This window comes from Castor canadensis, chromosome 8 (genome assembly GCF_047511655.1).
Source record: "Castor canadensis chromosome 8, mCasCan1.hap1v2, whole genome shotgun sequence".
Taxonomy (NCBI): domain Eukaryota; kingdom Metazoa; phylum Chordata; class Mammalia; order Rodentia; family Castoridae; genus Castor; species Castor canadensis.
In genome coordinates this window covers 142,472,449-142,491,512 of record NC_133393.1, presented here as the reverse complement: position 1 = coordinate 142,491,512, position 19,064 = coordinate 142,472,449, and the positions used below count along the sequence as shown (strand labels likewise).

Here is a 19,064-nt window from a genome sequence, read left to right as displayed (position 1 = left end):
CAGAGTAATTCTCAGTCCATAGTGAATAAAAAGATCCAAAAGTATAAAAGTATCACAGTTACATTAAAAGATAATAGTTTCATAAAGAAATAAAACCAAACAGGCTGTGAAACTATGTCTAGGATGACTCCTCTTTTACAGCTACTGCCCTCATCAGGTCACTACTGTCTCCTACTTGGACCACCACAAGTAATCTAACTGGTCTCCTTGCTGCTACTCTCATCCCTAAACAATCTACTTTCCCATAACAAGCCAGGGTGACTCCTTCCAAAATGTTAATCACAATAGGTCACTCTTGGGCTTTAAACTCCCCAACAGTTTCTCCTCATGCTCAGAATCCATATGTATATCTTGGCCATAAGGCCAAACATAATCTAGTTTCCTGCCCACCTCAGACTCATCTTATTCTAGCAACACTGAATTTTTCATTACTCTTCAATACAGCAAGGTCCTTGCCTCAGGGCCTTTGCACTTACTGTTTCCTTTGCCTGAAACTTCTGCATGGCTCTGCCAACAGTGCATTTCTCAGACAGCCACTCCTTGATTGCTGTTCCTCCCCAGCACCACTGCCTCATACTGCCTCCACCTGGCCCTTCAATGGACTTACCACATTTTGCTATTTATGCTTTGATTATTTCTTTGGTTATTGCCTGTCCTCCCCAAAAGAAGTGAACTGTGCGAGGATGAGCCCTTTGTCTTTGTCACTGGTGCTCCAGCACCTATGACCATACCTGGCATACAAGTAGTGCTCAATAAATGCCCATTAAAGAGAGTGAGTGTACAAGTGCTTTGAGAGAAAAAGCCCTTTTTCTTTCGACTAGATCAAGAAAAACCAGAGGATGGATGTCTTTCAGGATCTTTTTAATGGCCTCAATGTCCTTCCTCAAAGGAAAAGGAGCACTTTCCAGTGCCATTTAATCCACACAGCAATACAAGGCAGAGCGTACAAGGCACCATTCTGAAGATGAAGAAACAGGCCCTGAGGGTCTGCGGGGTTAAGGAAGAGCTGGTGGGCTGTGCAGACTTACTCAGGTCCAGTGCTCCTGACTGCATACCAGCTCCCTTGACAACAAGCCCATTCTGAGTCACAACATGGTGCCCAGTGGAAGAGCAAAGGAGGCCAGAGATAGAGCAGAGACAGCGAGAGACACAGCAGAGAGACATCGAGAGACAGTGGAGAGGCAACTGCAGGCTATGGCCCTACTTTCGTGGCCCACTTCCCCAGGTCTGCATTGCTAGCAAGGCTTCTGCAGTTATCCAGTCCTTTGGCACAAGCTGATCCTGAGGAGTCATAGAGCTGAGTAGAAGGCACAGTGCAGAGGACATGAGAGACCCTGATCTTGTCCCAGTCTGCCACACACACTGCACAACTTGTTTCCTGGATGCACATCAAGGTGCGCAATCAGCCCAAGGGTCTTTCCAGTTCTACTAATGAATGATTCTAGTTCTCAATTACATAGTTGCTCATGGTAGAATCTATGGAACTCTGTTACCCAAAGCTATCCCATCATCCAGAGGAAAACCATATGCAATTTCTGCTCCTAGCTATTTCCAGAACAAAGATGAAAGCCAGTAGGCAGACATGTTGGTGGGACCTCTGTGGAATTTTGAATTAAGGGTCTGTACACTGTGGCTGTCCACAGCAGGCAGGAGACAATCCATCCTCAACTTTTAAAACAATTACATTCAGAAGCTCCAACAAAATCCTGTGGTTTTGGACACTTCTGGTCAACTGCATTATTTCTGGGTGGATACTAAGATGACCAAGTGTGTTTTTTGAAACAGACCATTAGCCTTTACCTGAAATGAGATTTTCTCTAACATCTCAAGTATGATGCACTTAAAGAAATCCATATTGTCACAGTCTGGCTAGATCATTTGAAAAAGTGCTCCATATTTTTAATAGGTACAGATTTGAGCCATAATTGTATCTGAGAATCTCTTTGCAGTGCTACAGCTGAATTCTGTAGCCTCACACATGCTTCCAGCTGAGTTCCACTTGCATTTAAACAGCTGACAACTCCAGAAGAACAGTAAGAGCTCTATGACCCAGGCTTATCTGGCACAAAGTACGTTAAGTGTCTCTTAAGCTAAGGAATGGATTGGTATTTAAAACACTGTATGAGCCATGTTTTTAAAACCTTACCATTCACAGTAATTGCAGGAGTCTCTGTCTCAGGTGGATAGGGTGATCCCTTACTCTGCCTGTTTGACCTGGTTCTTTCTCTTCTCCAACCTCACCTCAGGCTTCCATGCTGCCTCCTCACAGCATGGCAGTTGAGTTGGCCTCCTCTAGTTCTCAGAACTTACCTGGTAAGTGTTAAACATATTTTCCTCTACATCAAACACTCCAAGTGGCCTATCCTCCTCATCCTTCTGTCTCAGTTTAACTACCAATCTCCTCACAGGATCTTCTAACCTTGCCTTTGTCTTCACCTGGTGAGAGCTATTTGTATCTGGATTGATTTGCCTGCATTTCTTTACTCAATAAGCATTTCTGGAACACCTGCTGAGTGTCAGGCCCTATGCTAGCACTGGAACTAGAACAGTAAACCTAGCACAGGAGTCATGCTCTCATGGAGGTTACACTGTAGCTGGGGAGAGAAAACAGTATTATAAAGCATTATTATAGAGTATATCTGATAATGACAGGCGTGATGGAGAACAATGAAACAGAAAGTGGACAGTACTAGGTTGTAGTTTTAAATTAGGTAGTCACTGGGCTGGGATGTAGCTCAATGGTAGTGGGCTTGCCTAGTATGTGTAAGGCCCTGGGTTTGTTCCCAGCATAGCAAAAAAAAAGGAGGGAGGGAGGGAGAGGGAGAGGGAGAGAAACAAAGAACAAAAACCCACTTTAAATTAGTTAGTGAGGGTAGGCCCTGCAGAAAAGCTACCTTATGCCTATTATTCTTTAATGGCTAGTAACAAATGTAAACAGTTAGCTCTAGAGGAACCATGTCTGATTTTGTTTACTGCTATACACTTAGTGCCTGACACCTATTAGGTACTTAACACAACTTTATTGAACAAGTGCAAATATTAGGCCTCAGGTTATGTGTCAAAACAGTGGTCATCTGATTTTCATCATATAAATGCAGAGGAAATTCAACAGTTAAGGAAACCGTTTGTATACAATTAATGTGTTCCATAAAGTAGATACCATATTCTTTTAAAATAAATCTCTTCTACTTTTAAAATTATAGCCTTACCAATACAGAAGCCCTCCTCAGTTTATCAGTTTTCTAAATTTTGATTTTATTGTATCAGATTTCTTAAGACAGTAGAGTCTTACTTCTAAGGCTTAAGGTACAGTCCTGGAAGCTTATACCTTCAAGTGTATTTCTTGAGGGCTCTTACCCCATATCCTAACACAACCATTCCTTTTTTTTTTTTTTTTAATGGCTCAATAGCGCACTCACCCTGTAATGCCTGATGTGACATAGTCTTTCCCCAAGTAGTTATAACCATGGCGAACGAGGTCCTCACACACATCTTTCACTTTACTTCCTCCAAATGCGGTGCCATAGTGGAACCTGCCGTCTAACACACCTGCCTTGCCAGCCAGCAGCTCAATTAGCTTTCCCACCTGTGGGAAGTGAACAAATTAAATAAGTTCTCCTCGTGGCACAGGACTTCTCTTTGCTTATTTATCTCTAGCTTATTCTCCCCAAAGGCAGTTTCAACTACCATGATTAACATAGTGATAAATGAACAGTAGTATTTGTTAATTTCTTGCTGTGAGACAGGATCCTTTGAAGAAGCTTGACATGTGTGATCTAAGTTACTATCTCTCAAACCCCTACTGTTATTTCCTGTTTCCAGATGAGGAAGCATGTACAGAGGTTAGGCAACTTGTCCAAAGCCACATAGCCGGTAGAGGTAGAGCCAGGATTACAGAGTGACCACAGAAAGGGAGACCAAGGTAGGATCAGCACATGGGTTCTCTTTGCTGAGGGCCAAATTCTCCACTCAGAAGACTCTGAAGTGCAGATGTGCTCCTCATTCTTTGCAGAGGAGAGTGGCCCAGAAGTGACAGGGACTAGAATCCTATCAGGCAGGAAGGGTCACAGGGCTCTTTCAAGAAACCACCTTCAGGATCCCATCACTTCCACTCACTGTCACTAAACTGCCTGCTTTTTTCTTTCAAAGTGGTGCCTCTGAAAAGCTTCAAGGTAACTGACCGTCATTCTCGAGGGGAAGCCATGTGGGTTCATTATGATGTCCGGACAGATGCCAGAATCACAGAATGGCATATCTTCCTGGGGGACGATCAAGCCACAGACACCTGGGAGAGAAAAGATTTCATGGCATGTAAAGCAAATGGGCAGAGAGGAAGTATACAGGACTTAATTGGGATCTCCCTGCTGCTATCTCTATTTCCACTCTTCTAAAACCTTCACCATGGGCTCTACCGAGAGTAACAAAAGCAATTTCCAGCAACTCTAAGAAACAAACAGTTCAATAAGCGACTCTCCTGGCAGAAAAGCACTGCAGTCTGCAGACTGTCCTGCTGGCACAACACACAATGGTGCTGTCAGGCTGCTTGCCCACCCTCCGGTGCCACCAAGACCAGAGAGCGGTGGCTGTCCTGGGCCCGCCAACGTTCCTGAACTTCAAGCTGGCAGAAATTTTGCTCCTCCTCAGCTAGTTCATGATCTGCTGGTTTCTGCACCCAAATCTTAGCAATCCAAATTCTCTGACCTCTGAACACAGAACTGACTGAACAGGTATATGTAAAATGTGGTTTTAAAAAACTGACAAGAAGTACTCGTGTGTGGATGATGGGCTAACAAGGCTACCTGTTGGCTGCAAAGCACAGGCTGGATTTCTGGTTCTTGACAGGGCTTCTCAGGCTGAACTTAAACTGCCTTAAGGAATTTAAATTCCTATAGCTTATGGCACATTAAAAATGATCTTTGACTGTAAAGATCAATAAGAAAATTAAATGCCAATCATTCTTGGAGAGAAAGCTAGAATTAATAAGATTAAAACAAAGTAAGACAAAAACTTATCAACTTTACACAATACTGAGATTCTCTTAAATCCACTGTACATTTCTACCCCTTCAAGTTTTTCTAAGCTGTGGGAGATTTTGTTGCTAAATAGTTTTTAATTCTTCTGGCTTAATTTTCTTAGGAGGAGGAAGAGGGGTGCAATTTAGGTTGACACCCACCATCTACATAATTTCAAAATACAAAACTAGTGTACCACGGCACTGAACTAAGGAAAAAATGCTTATACAGTAAGAGAAAATTCCTTTCCCTTATGTGTGGAGTTAGAAGCAGTTGCACTTACTAAAAAACTGCTCTCAAATTTTTCATTCCTCAGTTTGACTTCTACGTAATTGTTCAAACTACTTTATTCATTTTTATTTTTTCTTTCTGGTGCTAGGGAATCAAACCCAGAGAATTGCACGTGCTAAGTAAGTGCTCTACCACTGAGCTATATCCCTAGCCTCTCTGACTACTTTAAAATGAAATCTTTATCATTTTTATAGTCATGAAGAACTGAGGTCTAAAGGGAAAGAATGCCATCTGCCTATTTAATATTGGTTATTAATATTCTGACTTTTTGTGGCTGCCAACAAGATGATAATTAGGCTTGTAGAGTTTAATTCTACAGCGTGCAGTTACTTTAATTGGCTTTTTGGCCAATGTTTTTGTTCATTACAAGAATGCATGCTTTCCTACATGGAGAAAAGAAACAATATTCAACTCACTTTATTTCAAATTTAGCTCCAATGTGTTAGAATTTACATCAAGCACAGTGTGTGACCCTTTTGTCTTCCCTCCAAAACTCCATCTTCTCCACACTGAAATTATTTGACAAAACCCTAGGGCTACTGAGAAATCTTCTTTGAAAGAGATCAAATTGTAAATCTAGGTGCACCGACAACAACATTGTTTAGCAGTGAACAAAATGTTGAAAACAACAATTCCTAAGAGGGATCCTGGGATGCCTGGGTGAGAAGGCAATTTTGGCTGGTAAAGAGATGGGAGGGTTTAGCTATACCTCTGAAAAACAAAACCAAAGAAAAAACCCAGTACCCCAGCAGCAGCAGTTCACAGGAGGATGCTGGCGTCAGCTCAGGAGGCTGCCCGTCCGCCCTCCAAAGAGAGAAGGTGGGAGTGAGGGACAGGAGGTCCAGAGACTGACTAAAGAAGCAAGCCTCAGTACGTGGACTGGGGGAGGAAGGACGACTTGCACTCTGTATTTTCAGTTTTAGTTGACACATTTAATCAGCAAATTGAACTTCATTATATTATTAAAATGAAAGAAATGCTTTCATTTCATTTCAGAAATGCTTAAAATCTGGTTAATATTTAGGGCAGAGTTTCCTTTCTGGGAAGTTGTTTTCTTATCTGCCCTTTTCTGACCCTTTATAAAACAAAAATACACATAAGTAGCTTTCAATTTTTTTTTATTCCATTCTAGGAATGGCTATATCTGAACCAAGGGCACCTGTAAGCCAAAAATTAAATCTTCGCTAACTTAAAATTACTTTAGGCTCTGAAAACCCTTTTATATGCCAAGATGGTTCCCATAGCAGACAGCCCTGTGTTGTTTGTTTTGTGTGAAAGTGAATGATAAAAGATCCATGAAATCGACACAGAAAGCCAGAACAGCAGAAAGAACTGAGGGCTCTCCATCATTGCGGCTTCTACCCTCTGCTGACTTGTGGAACAATGGAAGCTACACATCCAACTGCAGATCTAACACAGCTGTGCATTTCATTAGATGAAGAGCACTAGTGACACAAGTAAATAATTAACTTATTCTGGTCCGCTGACTGTGCTTATGAGACCAGTCATAGCTGACAGATTTTAATACAAGTTAACACAAAGAGGCCATAATGAGCTTAGAAGTTAAAACAAAATATTTAGACAGAATTTGATGACCTCGAATCTTAAGTTAGACAGATGATTTTTAAAAGTTTGCGTTTGACAGAATTCATTAGGAGTAAAAAGAGAGTTCTCAATCTTAGAACTAGACTGTTCTTTTTAAAAAAAGGTATTTCTCTGTTTCAGAAGTATTCAAATACTTCATCAAAGTGGGAAGGTTTCTTATTTTCCAGTGAAAAATTAAAACTGCTTTCTCCAGGGACAGAGTATAAAATCCATCCTAGTATTAAGAACTCTTGAGAATTATGGAAGTTTCCTTTAGCACTGGCTTAAAAATGTAAATGATATGCAGTACACTTGTGTGTTAACACTCCCCTGGATCCCTGGAAAGAGGATGGACTACAAATGAACCATATCTAATGGGAGCTGTTGGGAGACAATTACCCACTCATACCTTAAATGCTTACACAGCATTTCAGATTTTAAAATAAAATTTCAGCCCTTGCTGGTGTCTCAACCCCACTGTTTAGCACAGCCTCCTGGCAGTAGAATGCAAATACACCAATTTAACATGCCCTGGAACATTTAATGCACTCACGGGTACCAACTGGGAATGAGACCACAGTCTAAACTACAGAACTTTTAACAAATACAAATTGGTAGTAAGGAAGAATGACATCTGGGAAATTTAGAATGAAAAGGTCCTGCAGATACCCTGCAAACAGAATCATCACCACCAATCCAAACTTCAAGACATAAAGACATAGAATTCAGGGAGTCCTAAGAAGCTTCAAGTGGATGCTGATCAACTCAGGGTCACAGGGCAGATGCTGTGGGCTCCTATGCCAACTTGCTGTTTCTATTTTCATGCCTTTACAGAGCAATACAGAAATCATGGAAGAATAGGTTTGCTCAGCAAAAAGTCCGGTTGACCTTATGAATCATTTAGTTTTCTTAAAAAGTATTTCTAAATATAGACGGATTCACCCCAAAACCATTTTTGTTTTGGCCTTTAAAAATAGTGGTTTTAGTGTACTGGATCTTTGTAATGGACTACCTTAAATGGAATAGATAAAAGGTAAGAATATAAGAAAAGAGATAAGAAAAAAGATCAAAGCATTCTGGAACTGTTATCAGGACAGGAAAGTAGATATTAACTGCAAAAGGAACTGTAATGACATCTTTGACTCATGAGCTGTTTCTGATGTGACTTCAAAATGTTAAGAGCTGACAAGCAAATGGCTTTCTACTTGTTGGTGGCCAGGTTAGTCGCTACTGAGCAAATGCTGTGTGACAAGTACTGTGAGGTGGTAGGGAAAGAAAGAGGTACAGAGCCGAGTGGAAATAGGCAGAAGCAGATTAATACAAGATGTAGTTGATGCAGATTAATACTAGTGAGTACTGGAAACTAACACGAGTGTACAATTTCATGCCACATTCAAGTACTCTAAGTGATGCAGAGCACATCTGGCAGGAGGGGCTGCTGAAATCATACTAATCAAAGTCTAACTCACCTGCTTTTACTTTTGACAGATACTTAACTGTTAGATAAGGCCAATAACACTCTGTGCTGCAGAAAGGGTGAAGTGATGCTCTGCGTCTTCACTACAGTCACAGTGCAAGAGTGTTAGCTTTAGTAAAGGACTAGACAGCCTGCTAATGGCCCAATGTTAATGAGGCTCATGAATGTAGGAAACGCAGTCTACAGAGTTCATCTGTCCTTACACCTCAGACCAGTGGAGGGCAGGACAGTAAGGAATCGGGTGACCTTAATTTGACTCTCTGCTGTTCCACAGATTTTGTGTTACCTGGGGGGTGGGGGGTTAAGGGGAGGAGAGAAAGCAGGGACAAGCCTTAGTAGTTTGGTCTCTATAATGGGAATAATTAGCACCTACCTCATGAGGCAATTATGTTAGAAGAACAGATGAGCTAATGTCTGAGAGATCCTTAGAAGAAGGTTGCATCTAAATACCAGGAATTATTATTATATAAGAAACCTAATTATTCTCAGCAGGAAGCACACTAGCAAAGCAAAGGAGACCAACTTAATGAATGAATAAAGGGCCAGGAGCAGTTGTGCCAACTGTGGCTGAGGAGGCTGAAGCTCTCACCCCTCCCTGGGTTGTTCAGGTCATTTACCATTATCGAGACACTGTCTCCTATTAACTCTAGAGCTACCCAGGGCAGGCTGCAGGCTTCTAGCGGGAAATAGCTTGCTGCTGAAAGTACCACAAAATGGGGCCAAAGAAGAAGCCAGAATGTTTTCAAGTTTGACTGTTCCTATTAAGTAAGAAATGCTTTGCTTTGAACTAACTCATCTCTATGGGCCTTAATACAGTCACAAATGTAAATTTCTAAAGAAAAACATGAAGGCTAACACAGGTGGTTCCTCCTTCTTCCCTTCCCCCTTTCCAGTGATCAAATTAACCTTTTCTTTTTCACACCACCACCTTAAATAATCCCAAGGGGGATGGGGTAGACAAAAAACTGTTGAATCATATTAGCTTTGTTCTGTTGTTGAATCACTTCCAGATCTATCACATCACTTGCCATATCCCGGTTGACATAATTTTAATTCGGCTCTTCCTTACATGTTAACAGATAAATAATGCATAAGAAAACTTGATTAGCTTTCTTATTAAAACATCACTCTAAATGAGAGGAGGCGCTAGAAGACAATACAGTTTTTACACGGCTTTCCCATGAGCAGTTGAATGGTTTGATGTGATAAATTTGCATAGTCTGAAGCACACAAAGGGCTGATTAATTGAAACCCTTACAATGCTTCTGGAAGCAGCTATTGTAAAACAATAACCATAGGAACTTTACAAAATACACATGGCTGAATGTGTCAAGAGCTTAATAAAATGTGTTGAGGCTACATTATTTGGAAACAGAATTAGAGATTTTTATTCTGGGCCATAAAACACTAAACACCCTAATTTCAAAGCTTTAGCTGGATATTTACTGAAAGGTCAGAGGGTTACAAGGCTAGCTACCAAAGACCAAACTTGGTTCTTAAAAAAGCAAATTAAATAAAATCTATTAAAAATAGGTGTCTATATGGGCAAAATAATCCTGATTTCTAACATTAAAGAGTAGCTGGGATTCTTTTTGGACTCACACTGAGGAATGCTGGACATCACATGCATACCGTACCTTGCGGCTCAGTTAGCCCTATCAGCCCTCCCCTCTCCTCCCACTTAGAAACCTCCATTCAAGCAGGATAAGGCAAAGACACCCAGACTGTTTGAAGCTGCAGCCTCACAGAGAGGATTTTGGATAGTCTCAAGTGCTACAAAAGTACAAGGTGTTATTATTGTTATGACTTTAAGTCAGGAGTTTGTCATTCTCAACTTTAGAAAACAATACAGAAAGACAAAAAACAAATGAAGGTCTGGAAAAACTAGTTTTTAATCAGAACTCGTTTAACAAATACATTTTTTTTTTTTTTGGCTTTTCTGGCACACATGGATAAACATTTTCTTCTCTCAACCTCTTTATAATACTGTACAGGATTTTTTTTAATGTGCTGGATAGTCAGGGTAGGTTTTCTTTTATTCTAAGAACATTCAATTGCAGTGTTAATAAATTAACTTAGCAGGTTGTTGAATAACTCTTATTAATGGAAAACAGAGGCAAGTGACCTTATAATGGAACTTTTTTTGAACAGGAAGGGTTGAAAGTTGAATCTTCTAAAAAATTTTATGCATACATACACAATCCTTGCTAGCCAAAGATACACAGATACAGTGAGCTACCAAGTGAAAAACTACATTTTGATAAGACTACACTTCTATTGCAAAACAAAGTTTGACTTCAGTCCATTTAAACCAGCTGTCTGGTCCTTGAGGCTGTGGGGGAGACATGGAGGAGCGTATGCCATTATCTCAGATTTGCAGTTATTAAAAAGCTTCTGTTTGCCAGGACAAACACTCTTGCTCAAATACAGTTTTTCCTCTCCTTAGGAATACTGTTTGGTATTGCTGCCCGATTCTGTGATCTACAGGACCTTTGTTGGAGATACTAATCCTTTTTCACATGAGAGACTGAGAAATGTTCTTTCAGAGAAGTGATATATTGCTTTTTTTTTCTCTCCACATCAAAGGAGTCCACTTTTTCCTCCCTCATTGTGAATGGCAGCAATAGTAGGAGGGTATCTGGAAATACAGTAATTTTGTTTGCTGAATACTGAAATGAAACTTAACTTGGAGATTCCCCAGGCTAATATTATTTTTGCTAAAGAACTAAAACACAAAAAATTGGATGAGGAAATCTTCTACAAAGTGCACTGGTCACCAGAGAAAATGGGCTAAAAATAAAAGTATTTGTCCCTAATGAGTTTCCTTCATGTAGAATTTATACCAAAGTTAAAGATGCTTATGTAATAAGTTATTTCTATTTTAACAGAAAGTCTAGCTCCAAATGCGATTCTAATCAGAATTATATGTGAATGTCTTTGCATCTTTAACTGTCTATAAAGTTGATTATGAAAGAATGTGAAGAGAAAATACAACAGGACACTCCAGACCCCTGTTCTGCTCTGCTTTCCCTCGGGAACAACACGATGCAGAGGCTCTGTGAGTCATGGCTTCATTCTGTGGTGCCCAGAGTTATGAACACCCAGAAAAGGGAATCAAGACTTCAGGTTTTCAGGGCTTCTCCCCAAGTGAACTCAAAACCATCCCAAGGCAGACTTTCCTTCCTTTGTAAACAAACATACAACACATTCACAGCTTTGGTCTGAGGAACGTTATTACTGAATAATCTAACCTTCACCAACTTGTGCATACTAAAAATGTGCTCTACAGATTCTTGTCGAAGGCTCTTCTGTAGGGTGACAGAAGAGGGAGGTAACTCACCGCATTTTACTGATGAGATATGTAACTGACCTCATAGAGACTTAAAGGAGGTTGTACTTCATGAGGATTCTTTGTCTCATTATAAAGTGTCTCAAGTATAAAGTGTACTGTAAGTGAACCTGGCCTGCTTCTGATACAGAGAAATCTTTATGACGTGACAATGGCTTTATAAAACTTTCTCCTTCTTTCAACACTTGGCTCTGTCTGGTCAGTTTTCTTCCACTTGAGGGTACAGGAGGCTGTGTTGCTTATTGGGCCTGTCTGACCAAGTACATTCAGTTTTGGCTTATCACATGCCACTGTTGTGGATTCTCTGGTTCCATTTTACCCATTCATTCTGTCTTTGACAATCCTCTTCATGAGCTCTTTCATCCACATAGCATGTAACTACTGCAGTTCAGCTTCCTCTTCACATTTGCTTCACTGAGCTATGAATTATTCTACCACCTTTGAAGTGATCAGGCTTGATGCTCATGTTCCATGAAACCAAATTTTCTATTCTCCTCTAATCTGGAGAGGCTAGTGCAAGAGGCATTAGGCTCAATCCCCAATACCCCCCCCCCAAAAAAAGGTACAGAAATGTAACCTACATATTATGCATGTACAAAAAGAATCCCGAATAATAGCATTGTCAAAGAAAACTTTTAACAAAACAATGAGGCAATCTGCAGGGCTGTGCTACTTTCTGAACACCAAGAACAACAAATTTAATGCTCTAAATGGAAAAAAGGGTGTGTACAAAGTATACTACATCAAAATAATCTTTAAATTTTCTTATAAAGAAGGCTTATGTACCAATTTGCAGGTGATGCTACAACAGAAAAAATAATATTTCCAAACAATTTTACATTTCAAGAGTGAAAATTAAGCTCAACTAACCACTGTTCTTACTCAGTAACATCTCTGGACCAAAAGGAAAATAAATCACACTATGCCTATTCCCTGAAAGCTCACAAGACTGAAATTTTTATCAGCTCATTTCACAACAGTTACAAGCAGCATAACTGATATCATGGACTACAGTTCCAGTTCATTTACATTTTACCAACATCCAAATTTTTTAAGTCTGACCCAGTTCCTCTTTGGGCTCTGCACTATGAGTTGGGTTATTGTGTGGATTCTTAAAATATCTGCCAGCTGTGTTCACTGCACATAAAGGTTCCAAGTGAACCAGCTGCAATCACTGTCCCCAACACTTATTTCAAGGACCCTTCTCTTCTGCTTTATCACATCTAGCAAGAAGGATCAAAGATGAGGGCTCAAAAATTTACTTCTTTTATATCTGTTCAAATTTTTGACCGATTATGAATTTTTATCAAAGTTACCAAAGCCTGACCAGAGGCCCAATTAAAGAAAGGAGTGGGGTTAGTATTTCATACTGAATTGACTTTAGAAGGGAAGGAATATCAAAAGATATAACTCTTGGGAGCTCATCTTCCAGGCATTTCTGAAGGTTTGTGGGGAGAGCATTAATTCTGAATTACTGGTAGATGTAAACTGGCTTATCCAGGAAAAATGAGAATTTTGAGAAGATGTCCTTCTGAAGGAGCAGACTCACAGAAGACTGTTAGGAACTGTTAGGATTGACTCAGGAGAAGGCTGTGCCTTTTCCAAGGGTCAATCTCTAGGAATGCAGCAATCCCAGAGGAACAGTGGTAGTGGGATATCAGAAGAGCAAAGAGCCACCTTTAAACAGACTTAATGGAATAGGCAATACACTCAGGATGAAAAAAAAAAAAAAGATCTGGATTCAAATCCCAGCTCTGCCAGTACTAAGCTGTATTAGGCAAACTACTTTCCTCTCTGAGCACCAATTTGCTAATTCTATATAGTAGGAAAAACAATTCCAATTAGAACTATGTAAGTTAAAGGACAGAATACCGATGAAAATACTTGTATATTATCAATACTCAAAAAATAACATACTATAAATTTTGGGATAAACAGCATTCAAATGACTTTCAAATTTTACCCCTACCCTAGAGTCTGGAGCTCCAGACTCTATACTCACTTGCCCATGTACCATCTTCACGTAGAATCCAATAGGCATTTCAATGTTACCTTCGCCTGCCTCTAAAACTCCTTTCCTGTCTTCCCCATCTTGGTGAACAGCATTACCAGCTGCTTAGGCCACAGAACTCACTCATTCTCAACTCCTGTCTTGTCCTCTTCCAACAACTAAACCATAGGCACATCTTATTGGCTCTGAGAGAATTTATCTAGGACTCACTCACTTTACTCCACTGCCCCACTGCTGTGGTTCTAGTTCAAGGCCACCATCCTTTCTTTCCTGGGTCACTGCAATGGTTGCCCTGCTTCCTTCCTTGCTCTTCCTTCAGCCCACTCTCCCTATGGAATCCAGGTTGAACTCTTACAGTCCCAATTTATCTCTCGCACTCCTTTGCTTATATATGCCATTCAACAGTCCTATTGGTCCCCAGTATGTTTAGAACAAAGCCCAAACTCCTTTCTTTTGGACACAAAAGGATGTATTACTATCCCACTTCTCTGACCACAGATGCCATGCTGCAACTCAGACCTATGCCTGGCCAGTCTCAGATTTTTCTGTTCCTTGAATACACCAAGCTCTTTCATGCCTTTTGTCCTAAAGGTTCTCTCTGCCTAGAACTTAATTCTCCCAGACATTTTGCTTGGCTGGTACCATTTTATCCTTGAGGTCTTAGCTCAATGTTACTTCCTTCAATAAACAGGTTTTTGAATATCAATCCCAAAACTGACAAAGACACATCCAAAAAGGTGAACTACAGGCCAATCTCCTTAATGAGTGTCAATGCAAAAACCCGCAATAAAATAATGGCAAACCGAATCCAACAATATATCAGAAAGATCATTCACCATGACCAAGCTGGCTTCATCCCAGGGATGCAGGGGTGGTTCAACATATGAAAATCAATAAACAAAATAAACCACATTAACAGAAGCAAAGACAAAAACCACTTGATCATCTCAATAGATGGAGAAAAATCTTTTGATAAGATTCAACACTGCTTCATGATAAAATCTTTAAGAAACCTAGGAACAGAAGGACTGTACCTGAACATTATAAAGGCTATATATGACAAACTTATAGCCAAACTTGTACTTAATGGAGAAAAACTGAAACCATTTCCCCTAAACTCAGGAACAAGACAAGGGTGCTCACTCTCCCCACTCCTATTCAACATAGTACTGGAATTTCTAGCCAGAGCAATAAGGCAAGAAGAAGAAATAAAAGGAATACAAATAAGTAAAGAAACTGTCAAAATATCCCTATTTGCAGACATCGGGATCCTATACCTCAAAGATGCAAAAATCTCAACCCAAAAACTTCTAGACACCATAAACAGATTTCAGCAATGTAGCAGGATACAAAATCAACTTACAAAAATCAGTAGCCTTTCTATACATCAAAAAATGAACAAACTGAGAAAGAATATAGGAAAACAATTCCGTTTACAATAGCCTCAAAAAAAAAATCAAACACTTAGGAGTAAACTTAACGAAGGATGTAAATGACCTCTACAAGGCAACTACAAGCCACTGAAGAAAGAAAATGGATCCATGCCTGTCACTCTGTACTAGTATCAACTCAAAGTGGATTAAGGACCTTAATATCAGACCCAAAACCTTGCAGTTAGTACACGAAAGAGAAGGGAATACCCTGGAAACAATAGGTATAGGCAGGGACTTCCTCAGTAGAACTCCAACACCCAGCAACTAAGAGAAAGGATGGACAACTGGGACTACATGAAATTAAAAAGCTTCTACACAACAAAAGAAATGATCCTAAATTGAAGAGACCACCCATAGAGTGGGAGAAAATATTTGCTAGCTATTTATCAAAGGACTGATAACCAGAATATACAGGGAGCTCAGAAAACTAAACTTCCCCAAAATCAATGAACCAATAAAGAAGTGGGTAACTGAACTAAACAGAAATTTTCAAAGGAAGAAATCCAAAGGGCCAAAAAACACAGGAAAAAATGCTCACCATCCCTGGCCATAGATTCTACCTCACCCCTGTCAGAATGGCTAGCATCAAGAACACCACCAACAACAAATGTTGGCAAGGTTGTGGGGGAAAAAGAAACCTTCATATGCTGCTGGTGGGAATGTAAACAATATGGAGGCTCCTTAAAAAACTAAACATAGATCTGCCATATGACCCAGCAACACCACTCCTAGGGATATATCTGAAGGAATGTGACTCAAGTTACTACAAAAGCACCTGCACACCCATGTTTACTGCAGCACTATTTACAATAGCCAAGCTATGGAAACAGCCAAGATGCCCCACTACCGACGAACGGACTAAGAAAATGTGGTATTTATACACAATGGAATTTTATTCAGCCATGAAGAATAATAATATTTTGTCATTCTTCTTTGTAAATAGATGGAACTGAAGAACATCATTTAAGTGAAGTTAGCCAGGCTCAGAAGGCCAAAAATTGCATGTACTCCCTCAAATGTGGATTATAGACCCAAAACAAATGCAGTAATTATTGGACATGGGCCACACACTAAGGAGAGAATGTGCATGGGAGAAATATGGAAAGGAAAGGAAACCTAAAACTCAAATGTGGTTGATGTGTTCACTATAGAGGAGCAAATAAAGTAATCTTAAACTGGCAGAGGCCACTATGGGAAGGGGACCAGGAAGTAGCGAAGAACCAATGTAGGTTGCAATACAGATGTACATGGAAGCAACACTAGGAATCTCTCTATATAGCTACCTTTATCTCAAACTAGCAAAAAATGCTATATCTTTCTTATTATATCCCATGCTTTCTCTTCAACAAAATCGTAGAACAAGGGGACAGAACAGGTTCTTCCCAAAAGTAGGGCTAGGGTGGTTGTGAGGGAGGGGGGAGGTGGCACAAACAATGTATACATGTGTAAGTAAATGTAAAAACGATAAAAGGAAAAAAAGTAAAAAAATAAAGTATACCTTCTCACCTAAACCAGTCACTCTTTTACATCATCCTTCATAAACTATACTTATTATGACCTTAGATTATAGTATTCATATTTTTGTTTACTGCTTTCAGTGACTTTCCCCACAAGAGGACATAAACTCCAAGACAGCAGACAGCCTCCATGTCAATGCTGTTTACCCGTGTATTTCCAATATCTAGATCAGTGCCTAGTACATAAAGTTCAATCAATGGGTGAATTAATTACAAATGTAAGGATTTGAGATGATGGCTCAAGTTCTAATATTCTTAATCTCAAGTTCAACGAGAGACAAAGTTGATTTGAGATTGGTGCCATCTTTGCTAGGCTTAAAACAATAGACTCTATGGCTTCTTTTCTCTCCTCTGCTCTTTATTTGAGTCAACCAACTGGTCCCATTGATTTCTTCCTCTCTCTTGTCACTTACTTTTCTTTCACATCTTTATCAAATCCCTCCAAGTTAAAATCCCACTTAATCTCTGGCCTACAAGAGAAGAGCTGGGACAGACCAAAATAATAGCTCACCTTTACTGACTGCTATCAGTGTACCAAGCCCTGTGTTCCCTGTTCTATGTACGCCATTATATCCACCAGTAACAAACCCTTGGGAACAATTCCACTTCAAAGACAGGGAGGCCAAAGCTTAAAGGAACAAAATAGTCACCTGTAAGAGCTCAAGACATCTACCTCTCTGCTATACTTTTCCTCAGCCTCAAGGCTTTAAATGCTGAACAGAAGGTGACTATGAAGAAAAAGGGAATGTGTCTATCCAATATAGCCCACATGACAAGGCAGGATTTACAGAAGTAAACTAGGGAAAAGTGTCTTTTAGACTGGTTACCACCAGAATGGTTCCACTACAGAACAGGCTGCCCCAAAGAAGCAAAGCTTCTCTGGACAGAGCCATACAACGTAGATCATCTGCCAAAGATAATCTAAAAGGAACTCTTACACAGGGAAGCTGAATCTAGACTAGACTTCTAACAGGCCTTTTCAAACTCTAAGAGTCCTGTTTACAATAAACACCAAACTTCTCCATCATTTAGTTTTTACTATGCAATTCAGTGCTGAACTGTGTAATCCTTCATATCCATCTTTTTGCTTCAGGTGTACAGTCATCTCTTCATGGGCATTAGCCACAGGTTAAATTTCCTTCCTATCCCTTAGAGAGCCCAGGACACTTCTGAGCCCACAGTAGGGAATTCTATTTGAGCACACAGATTTCCCTGCATCTGTTAAAGCAGATAAGCATTTGTGCCCAGGGCTAACATGCATGGGTATCTGTATTTAGTTGTATGGGTTGGAACAACTTCAGTGGACTTGTTTGATCAGTTAGGAGGGAATGTTATGGTTTGGATGTCTCTCCCAGAAGCAGGTTTTGAAAACTTAATCCCCAACCTAACAAAGTTGGAAGCCTAATGTTTAGGTCATGAGGACTCCTCCTTCATGAATGGATTAATGCTGATCACAAAAGGGCTAATCTGTAAATTAGCTCTCTTGCTCTCTCCAGTGGGCTCTCCTGCCCTTCTACCTTCCATCCAGGGATGATGCAGTAAGAAAGCCCTCACCAGATGTAAACTCCCTGACTTTGGATTTTGCAGGTTCTACAACTATACAAAATAAATCTCTGTTCTTTACAAATTACCCAATGTAAGTATATTGTTATTGTAGCACAAACTGGGTGAAGACAAGGTGTGTGTCTTAGGTGCTGAAATTTCTGGTGCCAATTTGGATGAAGGCAAGAAACATTTCTGATAGTTATTAGAAAGGATAAGTTATGCTCAGTATGGGAACAATAACTTTTTAGTGTTTTTTTTTGTTGTTGTTGGCAGTACTGAAGTTTGAACTCAGGGCCTCACACTTCCTATGCAGCACTCTACCACTTGAGCCACTCTGCCAGCCCTGTTTTTCATGTTGAGTATACTCAATTAATTTCTTGTTTCGAGAGTGAACACTATCTATGTAGTCATAACAATTCAATCTAAATTAGTAAGTGACCCAAAATAATGATAATCTTATGCAGGGAGCAAGGGTGAGGTGTGGGGAAGAGAGGTAGTAAAGTGCTAGATCCTCCTCTCCACTGTAATAAGAAGACAACAAGTATCACCAAAAATGAATATGTCTAAGAATGTATAGAAATATGAAGACAAAAATGGGAAGAAACTGCCTCTGGAAGACAGTACTGGAGGAGAGGCAGACTGATTATTTTTGGGTGGAGGGCAGTACTAGGGATTGAACTTAAGACTTCACTCTTGCTAGGCAGGTGCTCTACCACTTGAGCTACACCTCCAAGCCTTTTTGTTTTAGTTATTTTTTAGAAAGGGTCTTGTGCTTTTTGCCCAAGGCTGGCCTCAATCTGAGATCCTCCTATTTCTGCCATATGTGTAGCTGAAATTACAAGTGT

The 19,064-nt window shown here is 40.0% G+C and overlaps 1 protein-coding gene across 4 annotated transcripts in view; it reads right to left on the bottom strand.

The window, feature by feature from the left end:
* Positions 1–19,064, bottom strand: part of Polr3b (RNA polymerase III subunit B) — a 117,197-nt gene that overhangs the window by 13,394 nt on the left and 84,739 nt on the right. For all 4 annotated transcript variants that reach the window (XM_074084293.1, XM_074084292.1, XM_020184475.2 and 1 more), the window contains 2 exons: positions 4,182–4,285; positions 3,420–3,586 (listed from right to left, as the gene is read on the bottom strand). In XM_074084293.1, coding sequence (XP_073940394.1) covers positions 3,420–3,586; positions 4,182–4,285 — 271 coding nt within the window. The remainder of the gene's footprint in view (positions 1–3,419; positions 3,587–4,181; positions 4,286–19,064) is intronic.